The sequence below is a fragment of the Montipora foliosa genome, chromosome 6 (genome assembly GCF_036669935.1).
Source record: "Montipora foliosa isolate CH-2021 chromosome 6, ASM3666993v2, whole genome shotgun sequence".
In the NCBI taxonomy this organism is placed as follows: domain Eukaryota; kingdom Metazoa; phylum Cnidaria; class Anthozoa; order Scleractinia; family Acroporidae; genus Montipora; species Montipora foliosa.
Genome location: NC_090874.1, coordinates 61,413,856 through 61,426,355, shown reverse-complemented (window position 1 = coordinate 61,426,355; position 12,500 = coordinate 61,413,856). Strand labels below are relative to the sequence as shown.

The following is a 12,500-nucleotide window of genomic DNA, read 5'->3' as shown; positions in this document are numbered from 1 at the left end:
AATGAGCGATAGGCGGAGAGAATTTTTTTAGGGATTAAAACATTAACTGAATGCACCTTACCTCTTCCACCTCCCTCACACTAACAAAGTGCACAACAATCATTGATACAGTCACGTTTAAAGGATATCCTATAAAGAAAGGTCATGTTACGAGACTAAAGATATGTACAGTAATTTTTTTCAGCATGTATTAATTATATTCAGAATCCGAACTTAATATTCCAAATAAAGATATCGCATTATTTTTATTTAAGAACGATAAAATAACTGCTATGTTGCAGTGTAGAGGAAGCATATTATGTTAACCACGATAAATTAGTGAAAATATGTTTTTTTTTTCTTCCGATGTTGACTCGGGAATACTCCGAGTGTTTTTTGGCAGGAGCCGAACCTACGACCGTCAAATTAATAGTTCGGATGCTAATTCCCCAGGAATAGAACTAGTCATCGATTTCCGATAAAACTTTGCACAGCGTTGTAACTTGTCAAGGCCGTGCTCGTTCATCGTACGAGGCTGACGAATACGATTGTTCAACAAGCCACTTTGACAATGACCGCGCACACTCAATGTTGGACAAACCTTGCTACTAATCGGATGCTACTTCATTAAGAGAATATTAGGTAAGAGAGCGAATCCCTGAACCCCATAATAGTTTTTTGAAACCTATTCTTAGGGCCTGTTTATATGGTCTCGGTTACCCGAGATAGCCCTCCTTCCCGAGACAACTTTACCGAGCTTCTATCAATCTCGTACCCAGAGTTCTCGGGCTTTTCGGTCAGCGGCTGAGCGCCCGCAGAGACTCTGGGATAATAGACTTAAACTATTTTTTTGATTGGTCGCTTGCATAACAATGGCAATCCGACAGGAAGTCGGTAAATAATTCGGAAACCCGAGAATTTGGAGGGAGATTCCGCAAAATCTAAAACTAGTTTCAGTGCTGTTTGTTTTTCTACCTTAGAAATCACAAAAATAATAAAACGACGGGGTTTGAATTATATGTCTAATACCGCACGGGAATTTTCCCACGCTGCTAAAAACTGATTACTGTTGTTGTTGCAAAGGTACCGTAAATAAGTTACCTTATTTAGGCCGTTTTTCTACTATAGCTCGAAGCAAAATACGTCGCCTTGTAAATCGTTATTGTCATGATCTTGACATCAAATTAGTGTTTACCACGTTTAAATTAAGAAATCTTTTTTCGAAATTAAAAAATGTCATAACTTTCTTAAAGATAACAATTTGCTTTCTGCTGTCTCGACCTTTTGGTACCGTGGGAAAACATTACGTCAGTCTCTTTGGGGAGAAATCCGCGGAAGAAGGTCTTGTCGAAGGATCATGACTAAAACACCATACGAGTAAATACGGGTAACATACGGGTAACATACGCGTAACATACGGAACGTACGGATACATACGAATACATACGACTGACATACGACTAACATACGGATACATACGACTAACATACGGATACATACGAATACATACGAGTAATAAACGAAGCTCTAATTATAAGCCTTGCAAGCATTTTTCACGTCAGCAAACACGTACCCGGTTCAGTTTGAGGAAGGTGGGGGGGGGGGGGGGATGTTGATAAACCCCCCAAGGCTTTCGTTAAATTTAGTCACAGTAAAATAAATTCAAATTCACATGGAGTGCAAAACCCTTAGCATCAGATCCGCCATCTTGATTTCACTATTTCACCTTAGTTGGTTATGAGAAATGGTAAAATATCAGCGCAAAATCAAGCCAGAAAGCTTAAATGTAACCATGTACACGTAAAAATGTATCGATTTTGTAATTTCGTGTCGGAACGGAGATTTACTCTGTTGCTGCAACTTTAAGCAGCTGTTCCTTTATAACTTGCAGAATTTTTTAATGTGCCAACTGTTCCCAAAATTCGACATTTTAAACATAATTCTTCTAGTTTTTCAACACAAAATTACAAAATCGATACATTTTTACATGTACATGGTTATATTTAAGCTTTCTGGCTTGATTTTGCACTGATTTTTTTCCATTTCTCATAACCAACTAAGGAGAAATAGTGAAATCAAGATGGCGGATCTGATGACGTCATACGACGTCAGCGACATCCAAAATATATTGTCATCTTGTAGCGCAAGTTAAAGGTTTTGCACCCCATGTGAATTTGTTTTACTGTGACTAAATTTAACGAAGGCCTTGGTGGTCTATCAACATCCCCCCCCCGTTACCCCCTCAAACTGAACCGGGTACTTTTCTGACGTGAAAACTGCTTGCAAGGCTTATAATTAGAGCTTCGTTTATGAGAAACACATTCGTATTACTCGTATGTATTCGTATGTATCCGTATGTTGGTCGTATGTATCCGTATGTTACTCTTATGTTAGTCGTATGTATTCGTATGTATCCGTATGTTCCGTATGTTACTCGTATGTTACCCGTATGTACTCGTGTGGTGTTTTAGTCATGATCCTTGTCGACGCCATTCAGAATTACGTAAACATAAAATTGTAGTAGAAGAGGACATTGGTGTCGTTTCCACAAACATTTGTCGATCGTGTTGCTTGCACGATGGTATTCTGCACGATGGAATGCACGCTAAAACACTAAAAATACGCTACCCGAAAGCCTGAGAGGTTTCATGTTCACACGCTCTTACAGTGAATTTTTATTTCTCCGGTTTCTTTTATGGTGTTTAAGGCTAAATTTTTTGTTTCTTGAACACTTTCAACCCGACATTTCTACTGTTTACTGTTTTCTCTTTTCTGTTTCCGTTTAAACACAAGCATGCGCAATAAGACCGGAACCCACGTTTTCTGGGCAAATGGAATCCATTATCCCAGAGTCTCTCCGGGCGCTCACCCACTGACCAAAAAGCCCGAGGACTCTGGGTACAAGATTGAGCTTCTATATCAGAATTGCGTGACCGAGACGAAGTTGACCCTACTTAACTATGCATATATTTTAACGCGTGGACTGACAATCTTAACAGAGCAGTGATATGTAGTTTAAATAAGAGGCTGCTTTTGAATCGAGACTTTTCGTTGTCTGCGGTGAGAATTTTGGCGGGAAAAACCTTCCATTCGAAAGCAAACGCTAGCAACATGTATAAGCCCCCAAATTGTTGCTTCTTTTATTTTTATTTTATGCGTGCGCATGTAAGATTTCGCTGTCTCGTCTAGGGTAGCCACATGCGAAAAAATTTTCTCGCCTGCCAGGGTTACCTTACCCCCCGAGGCGCCAAAATTCTCGCCCTCCCGAGTGACATGTCTCGACCACCTCATGTTAAACGGTTGAAAGAATTTTGTAAACAAATGAGTGGAAAAATATCTCGCCCAGGGTAACTCGGGGAGGGTTGTCTCGGGTACCCGAGACCATATCAAGAGAGCCTTGATCGCGCCCGCGCTGCGAAGGTCCGCTTTCACACCAACTGACCAATAAGACGACGACTTGGAAAAAACCAGGTGACTACATGAAATAGTGAAGTTTGATCAACTGGATCAAAAGGGCTAAACTGAAACAATGGAAGTCCTCAGCTTAGTCATTACCTTTATCTTGAGGTAGTAAGAATTTGGAATATGTTTTAGGACTTGTAATCTCTTGAAGAACTTTTGCAGCATCTTGGTATCTGAAACAGGACGAAAACCTCATTTAAACACGAGCGGACTGTATCATTGTTCCTGGAAGGAACTGTCAGTCTAGATCACCGCGGCAAGGTATCATGTTTACGTCTCAATGATTTCTGGCCGATTTAAGATAGTCCATGAAATGTGTCCCTATTCAGGCCTAGCAAAAGAGGACACCCATTTATGGACGATAGCCAAGGAAACTTCCTATATTCGGCAAGAAAGATACAAATGTGTGGTACAGTCTTTTGAGTAGACTGCGAGCAGTCTCCCTTTCGCTCTAAAATCGTTGAAACGAAAGCGTACGTTTTCTAAATGGCTGAAGCTGCGGGCCGCAAATACCGTGGGCGTCGGTTAGAGTGAAAGATTTAACCGACGTCCGCGGTATTTGCGACGCGCAGCTTCAGCCATTTTGAAAACGTTGGCGTTCGTTCCAACTCAACTAGTCAACTATCTAATGAGGTATCAAATTGTGCACTGATGTACCCTTCCTCCTCGTGAGCTACGGAAGACATAATGAAATTACCGCTTTCAAAAAGAACCGCTCTAAGTTCAATCAGAAACCCATAAGAGTTGAAACGTGTAACGGCCCCTTGTGTGCTGGGAAACAAGCTTCTGAATATTCGATTTGCTAAGTACCATATTTGGAACAACAAGAGCGAGGGGTTTCCAAATATGGTACCTCGCACTGAAACATTCAACCAATCAGTTCGCACTGAATATTCGGAAGCTGTAAACGCGCGTTACATGTTTCAACCCTTATGGGTTTCTGGTTCAATACATACAATACAATACATACTTAATTGACCCCTCCCCATAGGGACTTTTCAGGGCCAATGAAACACAACGAAACGAGAGAACAAAACAACAACAACAACAACAACAACAACAACTGTTAAGAATCCCAACTGGCCGGAGGCAAACCAGTTGGCTATTTACAAGTACAGCTAGAAAGTTGAACCAGGGACTACCAGGATCAAATTCAACGAGTGATCAGAGCGTGTCTTGAACCCGGGATCTCCGGATCCCAAGGCAAGGGCCCTAACCACTGGGCCACACTGCCTCCTACGCGTTTCGTTCGTATTTTCTGTCAACAGATGAGTCGACGGCTACCATACCAGTACAAATGCTAATACCAAATATCACTACAACTTTAGTTATGATTAGCAAAGATAAAGATTCTTAGAGCAGAGCAGAGCATCTTAAATACATTAAAGCACAACTACATATCATAAATAGAGACTAAAGGCCCGGGCAAACAACTTCAACATTTGCTTCAACATCCATTCGATTTTGTTGACTGATTTTCATGAACGATGTTGACTGCTGAGGTGCGCAATTGGTTTCAACACATCATCAAAATTTGATTAAACAAAGCTCACGAGAGGCCTTGTATATAGTTACTATGGATACGGACATGGATACGTCATTAAGAGACCGATTAGTGCGCACGCGCATATCAAACACTATTGAAAGAGAGGGACAAATGGTTTCAAATTCATTCAACATTCGCGAAAACAGAAGAAGTGTTGAATGGTTATTGAAGCAAAGTTTAAATGCGTTTAAACTAATTCAAAATCGATTCAACTTCGTCTCAACATGTTTCAGCACGGTTGAAAGAGGGGAGCAAACGGTTTCAGCATCCGGCGCTGTTCAACATAATAGGGACTTCAAGCAAATCGCTACGGCGACCTCTACTACGACGTTCGTGGATGCGGAGGCCCGGGGTGAGTACGTCACCGTAGTCTGCCAATTTTGAACTTTAACCATTAGCGGCCAAAACAGTGACTACGGCGTTTGCCTCTTACTTGCTTTCTCTGTAAAACTGCCAGCGAGAAGTAAGTTCAGGTAAGTTCTAAATGATCTCCTTGAGAAAAGCAAGAGATATCATCCTTCTGTCTTATGATCAAAGACTTCTAAGTGACGAGCAATTTATATTGCTTTATGATTCATACAAGCCTCAATTACCTTGCGACTTGTATCCATCATTTGAACTCGACGAAATGGAGGATGATGAATGTGTAGCTGAATTAAGAGTTCGAAGACGAGGTATCCCTTTGCTGGCTGATGTTACATGGCACATGGAGTAAAATATGGAGCTCATTTAAGACAATGGAAAAAAAATCAGTGTTGAGCAGGCCATCATATTTATAAAAAGTACAAGCCATAAATGATCAAATTTTCTGCTATTGAGAGCAACTTTGTGATGAATTTCTGTCCTTAAATTTCAAAGATTTCGTTTTCATTGAAGGATTTATGGCAAAAATCATTTGAGGGCTATTTCTGCACAGAGCATTACAAATGCACAGCATAACATTTCCGCTGCGAGCGATTGTTTACCTCGTGTACCAAGAGCAGACAGCAATTGCCAATTTTAAACAGGAGATCATCAAATCCAGCACTTCAGGTATTGAAGTCTAGTTTAAACTTCAGTGACCCTTCGTTCAATGCATTGCTACACAGTCATCATAACGGTTTTCGTTTTGCCTTTTGTAGACTTTTTGTTGACAGTCGCGGCCATTTCCTGAGTGCACGTAGAATTTTCAAACTGAGATAACAGATAAAACACGTTTCTCTTGGAAAGCCACAAGCAATAAATAATTTCCTGATGAAGTGAAAAAAAATCTAGATGAGGTTTTAAAACCAATGCTTGACAAAAAAAAAAAGGGGGAGATTTCGACTTTCGCACTCACGTTGTAGCGACTACGCCAGAAGGCTAGTCTTTCCGTTGTAAGATGGAATGTACTAAAACCCGAAACACCGAAACGAAACCATCGGAACGAAACCACCGGAACCGCCGAAACCATCGAAATATCGGAACGAAACCACCGGAACCATCGAAACACCGAAACGAAACCAGCAAACAACCGAAACAGCTATCGAAACAGTTATAATGACCATGGAGATCGCGAGATTTTCTGAAATTATTTCACTCGTGTTGTAGTTTCACGGTGAGTAAACTTTGTCGCCTCGTATTTTTGTTTGTTGCCTTGGTCTTTGCCCTGTATCCAACGTCGTTTTCACGTCTCAGAGCCATCGGTGACCCGAAGTACCGTTGCGTTTGGTCGCCGGCTACTCATCATTGCGTGACATAGTTAATAAAGGAAAAACAAGGAAGTAAAAGAATCTTCCGGTGTGCTTAGGGAATCTGCAAAGATTGTAAATAAAGAGCAACTGAAACAGGCAACTTGAAGAAAACCATTCGGGAAATTATTATAAGCGACATGATGTCGAGGCTAAAGGTAGTTCACGTGACCTTATGCCTTTATTAAAGGTCAGCGTGTTGGATTTGGCCACTCCTCCTTCAAGGTTTCGCTTGGTATTATATTCACTTCAAAGCGAACTTTATTTCATTCATATTCGATTTTGTGAGGCGATTGGAATCCATAATCCAAGTTATAAAACGATCGATGGATGGAAGCAGCTTTGATAACATCAAGCGAGCCATGAAAGCACAGCACTTTAAAGACAAGAAATTGGATGCGCTTCGAACCTCCCTCGGTTTTTCAAATTGTTCTTTGTCAGCCGATCAAGTTGCCGAGCTTGTAAAGGAGTTTCCTTTTGATGATGCGAGGCTGAAATGTGTGGAGATTTGTGCTCCAAGGCTGTATGGCACCACTTGCGATCAGGCAGCTACTATTCTGCGTATTTTCTCTTTCGATAAATTGAAAACACAAGGTTTGGAATTCATTGCAAGTCACATCACTGACAACAACTTAATTGCATTGGAGGGCGCTTTCAAGTTCCAAGGTGACAAGCAGAGGGCCCGGGAAATTCTTATGAATCGTACACCGGTTGGTCCACCACCACCTGAGCCTCCAAAGCAACGTGGCTGTCCACCACTACCCGAAGGCTACCCCACCGGACCAGTACCGGGGAGTTTTCCAGGAATGCCACCAGAACCAGGACCGTATCCTGTGCCAGCGCCATATCCAGGGGCACCAACTTACCCTGGACAAAATCCCTATCAAATGCCAGGATCTTACGGAGCCCCTCCAGGAATTTATCCTTATCCAGGACAAGGGGGAGTACAGTATCCTACTGGTAATGTCCCACTCCCTGGTGGTTCTCAGTGTCCACCCCAAGGGGGTTTTCCTTAACCTGGTTATTCTTATTAGACTAATCTCAAAATAACTGAAACGTTCTTGAATCAATGATAAGATATGAGAATCCCGATAACGGACTCAAATAAGTATTTGAGAGCTTAAGCATGCACATTTTTGAGGCACGGACGGCAATGGAGAGAAGATACTTGGAAAATATAAATTTGATTGTGTGAAGACAAGTTGAAAGGAAAAACACCTCACTTCCGGTTGCCGTACGCACCTCAAAATGTTGCTAAAATAATGCTAAATCAGCCCTGATGGGCTAAGCACTGTGACATTGTCCTACATGCATCTTAGGACAGTTTGCAAGTTCCTTTTGTAGGTTAAGGTTTTGCTTTTTCTCCATTTCCACAAGAGTCAATGAGCTGACAGTCTTGACAACATCTTAAGGATAAACAAACATGAGATGCATAATCAATAGTGATGACAAGACATGCATTATTTGTTGTTCAAAAATACAGAATAATTTTTCGCCATTAATAATGTAAAAGAGTGTGCTCTTTTTGACTATATTTTGGTGCATGCTATCAATTGATTGTATCGGCTCAACAGTACCTGTACCAAGGTATTTAGGGACTGTATTTAGCCCTTGTGTAGAGAGGGCAATTTCACTTGCACTTAATTTTTGTCAGGTAGTAAATTGCAAAGAAATAAAGATATGGAATTAGATTAAATTGTGGAAGAATGGAATTTTAGAAGGTGAAATGGTGAAATTTAGAGTTGGGTTGTTATTGTTGCGGAGTTACTGAATTCTCTAGTGAACGATAGGCGTCCCTCCCCGTACTAAAACCCGAAACACCGAAACGAAACCATCGGAACGAAACCACCGGAACCGCCGAAACCATCGAAAAACCGGGACGAAGCCAACGGAACCATGGAAACACCGAAACGAAACCAGCAAAACAACCGAAATAACTATCGAAACAGCTATTATGACCATGCAGATCGCGTCGTTTTCTGAAATTATTTCACGCGTGATGTATTTTCACTGTAAGTAAAATTAGTCGTTTTGGTTCAAAGTTGTTCCCTACTACACAAGTACACAGTAAATTCAGTCTCCACCACTAACTATCTCTTCGAAATGCAAATACATTTCAATAATACAATAATTTACAGCAAGTGCGTTAAAATTCTTTCATCATAACTTTGTCCGACTTCCGGCAGCCGTAGCAGGGGTCGCCGTAGCGATTTGCTTTAAGTCCCTAATCGCAAGGATGCTGAAGCAAATATTGATTTTGTTGAACAGCGATGTTGTACCCTTCCCCCCTCCCTTTCAACCGCGAGTTGAAACATGTTGAAACGAAGTTGAAGCGATTCTGAATGAGTTTAAAAGCATTTAAGCCGGTGATACACGGTTCAACATTTGTTGATCAACAAATGTTGCAGCTGTTGTTCAACAAATGTTGAACAGTGTCTCATGCTATGTTGAATGTTGAAATATCATTGCCATTCAACACGTTGAACGTTGTTGAACGATGTTGAACGAAAATAGAGGTCAGCTCTATTCCGTTCAACACGTCTGTGACACATGGTTCAACATTTGTTGAGCACCAAATGTTGCAGGATTTTGAACCGTGCGTCACAGTCTACAGTAAATGTATGGGATTTTGGCCGACTTTGAACCGCTGTAGCGTCGCTGAGAAGAGACGGATTTCCCCACTGAAAGTGTCTTTTAAAATACATTTACACTGAGGTTATTCTCATGAAATATAAAGAACAGATTGAGGCTACAACGGCCATAAACGAATTTTTAACATTTCAAACCCTTGTTTGATCATCACGGCAAAATGCCTCGAAAGTACAGAAGCAACATAACAAGATTTATCATTCGAATTTGCGAACGTTACACCCTCCTAATGGCCTTATTTTCTGTTGAAAAAATGATATCAATAAAATTATTTAAAGTAGTGGCAAAAGTTGGAAATCTGTCTCTTTAGCGCCGCTACAGCGGTTCAAAGTCGGCCAAAATCCCATACATTTACTGTAAATTTAGCTGTGTTTGCCCCCGAGCCAAGATGGCGGTGAAAGACCGTGAAAGGGTCACTCTATAGATCGTTTTCACGTGACGTCATCATTTTCTAAAATCCAAAAGTAAAGAATCACGAAAGTTTTTATCCTCATCAGGCATAAGAGTCGGTAAATTTGTATCCATTTGCAATTTTAAAGCTCAATAGCGTGCTTCGTTTGGAAACCAGAGCATTTTGAATTTCTGAGTTATAGCGGTGCGTGACACGAGGCGACGATCAAGTTTATTAAGAAATATATATTTATCTCATGGTTTTGAGCCTTTTTAGAATTTGAAGCATTAGGAAAAGTGTTTAAGTAAATAGCTGTCTGTTCAATACAGATGATCCCTCGCTTAGATAGCCAAAGTAAGTAACAGATGTTGACACTAAATTTTCCGGCCGCCGTATTGGTGCACCACAGATGTGCACCAACATGGCGTTTTCATACTGGGCTCTGTAAATTTCTGCGAAACATATCGACGAATATCTGAAGTTTGGGGAAACGGACGGGCCTAAAACTTGGAGAAGTGTCTTCTTCATTTATCTTCTACAATAGCAGGCTATTTCTGCACAGAATATTACTGTACAAATGCACAGCATAACATTTCCGCTGCGAGCGATTGTTTACCTCGTGTACCCAGAGCAGACAGCAATTACCAATTTTAAACAGGAGATCATCAAAGAAAGAAACTTCAGTGACCTTACGTTCAATGCATTGCTACACAGTCATCATAACGGTTTTCGTTTTGCCTTTAGTTTGTTGACAGTCGCGGCCATTTCCTGAGTGCACGTAGAATTTTCAAACTGAGATAACAGATAAAACACGTTTCTCTTGGAGACTTAAGCCACAAGCAATAAATAATTTCCTGATGAAGTGAAAAAAATTCTAGATGAGGTTTTAAAACCAATGCTTGACAAAAAAAAAAAAAAGGGGAGATTTCGACTTTCGCACTGACGTTGTAAAGACTACGCCAGAAGGCTAGTCTTTCCGTTGTAAGATGGAATGTACTAAAACCCGAAACACCGAAACGAAACCATCGGAACGAAACCACCGGAACCGCCGAAACCATCGAAACATGGGAACGAAACCACCGGAACCATCGAAACACCGAAACGAAACCAGCAAACAACCGAAACGCTAGCTATCGAAACAGTTATAATGACCATGGAGATCGCGAGATTTTCTGAAATTATTTCACTCGTGTTGTAGTTTCACTGTGAGTAAACTTTAGTCGTTTTGGTTCAAAGTTGTTCCCTACCAGATTTCTCCAAGTGGCCTGTCTATTTTTCTCCGCCCTGCAAACCGAGCTCAACAGTTTGGCGACTCACTCAACCTCATTTATATTGAGAGGCATAAATTCAGTCTCCATCATTAAGTATCTCTTCGAAATGCAAATACATTTCAATAATACTATAATTTGCATCAACTGCGTTAACATTCTTTCATCATAACTTTGTCGCCTCGTATTTTTGTTTGTTGCCTTGGTCTTTGCGCTGTATCCAACGTCGTTTTCACGTCTCAGAGCCATCGGTGACCCGAAGTGCCGTTGCGTTTGTTCGCCGTCTGCTCATCATTGCGTGACATAGTTAATAAAGGAAAAACAAGGAAGTAAAAGAATCTTCCGGTGTGCTTAGGGAATCTGCAAAGATTGTGAATAAAGAGCAACTGAAACAGGCAACTTGAAGGAAACCATTCGGGAAATTATTATAAGCGACATGATGTCGAGGCTAAAGGTAGTTCACGTGACCTTATGCCTTTATTAAAGGTCAGCGTGTTGGATTTGGCCACTCCTCCTTCAAGGTTTCGCTTGGTATTATATTCACTTCAAAGCGAACTTTATTTAATTCATATTCGATTTTGTGAGTCGATTGGAATCCATAATCCAAGTTATAACACGATCGATGGATGGAAGCAGCTTTGATAACATCAAGCGAGCCGTGAAAGCACAGCGCTTTGAAGACAAGAAATTGGATGCGCTTCGAACCTCCCTCGGTTTTTCAAATTGTTCTTTGTCAGCCGATCAAGTTGCCGAGCTTGTAAAGGAGTTTCCTTTTGATGATGCGAGGCTGAAATGTGTGGAGATTTGTGCTCCAAGGCTGTATGGCACCACTTGCGATCAGGCAGCTACTATTCTGCGTATTTTCTCTTTCGATAAATCGAAAACACAAGGTTTGGAATTCATTGCAAGTCACATCACTGACAACAACTTAATTGCATTGGAGGGCGCTTTCACGTTCCAAGGTGACAAGAAGAGGGCCCGGGAAATTCTTATGAATCGTACACCGGTTGGTCCACCACCACCAGAGCCTCCGAAGCAACGTGGCTGTCCACCACTACCCGGAGGCTACCCCACCGGACCAGTACCGGGGAGTTTTCCAGGAATGCCACCAGAACCAGCACCGTATCCTGTGCCAGCGCCATATCCAGGGGCACCAACTTACCCTGGACAAAACCCCTATCAAATGCCAGGATCTTACGGAGCCCCTCCAGGAATGTATCCTTATCCAGGACAAGGGGGAGTACAGTATCCTACTGGTAATGTCCCACTCCCTGGTGGTTCTCAGTGTCCACCTCAAGGGGGTTTTCCTTAACCTGGTTATCCTTATTAGACTAATCTCAAAATAACTGAACCGTTCTTGAATCAATGATAAGATAGGAGAATCCCGATAACGGACTCAAATAGATATTTAAGAGCTTAAGAATGCACATTTTTGAGGCACGGACGGCAACCGGAAGTGAACATTTTGAAGGCCAGGACAGTAGTGTATTCCAGAT

At 41.4% G+C, this 12,500-nt stretch overlaps 3 protein-coding genes across 4 annotated transcripts in view; 2 read left to right on the top strand and 1 right to left on the bottom strand.

The window, feature by feature from the left end:
* The window catches only part of LOC138008047 (glycine receptor subunit alpha-2-like), a 41,616-nt gene that overhangs the window by 15,079 nt on the left and 14,037 nt on the right, over positions 1 to 12,500 (bottom strand). For both annotated transcript variants that reach the window (XM_068855228.1, XM_068855227.1), the window contains exons 2-3: positions 3,535 to 3,614; positions 62 to 129 (exon numbers count right to left, since the gene is read on the bottom strand). In XM_068855228.1, the coding sequence (XP_068711329.1) occupies positions 62 to 129; positions 3,535 to 3,614 (148 nt within the window). The remainder of the gene's footprint in view (positions 1 to 61; positions 130 to 3,534; positions 3,615 to 12,500) is intronic.
* On the top strand, positions 6,910 to 8,400 carry LOC138008049 (uncharacterized). The gene has a single exon (XM_068855234.1). It carries the CDS (start codon positions 7,023 to 7,025, stop codon positions 7,710 to 7,712), a length of 690 nt encoding a protein of 229 aa, XP_068711335.1. The 5' UTR covers positions 6,910 to 7,022; the 3' UTR covers positions 7,713 to 8,400.
* Positions 11,455 to 12,500, top strand: part of LOC138008051 (uncharacterized) — a 1,606-nt gene continuing 560 nt past the window's right edge. The window contains exon 1 of the mRNA XM_068855235.1: positions 11,455 to 12,500. This exon is cut by the window's right edge and continues 560 nt beyond it. Coding sequence (XP_068711336.1) covers positions 11,627 to 12,316 — 690 coding nt within the window. The 5' untranslated portion in view covers positions 11,455 to 11,626 and the 3' untranslated portion in view covers positions 12,317 to 12,500.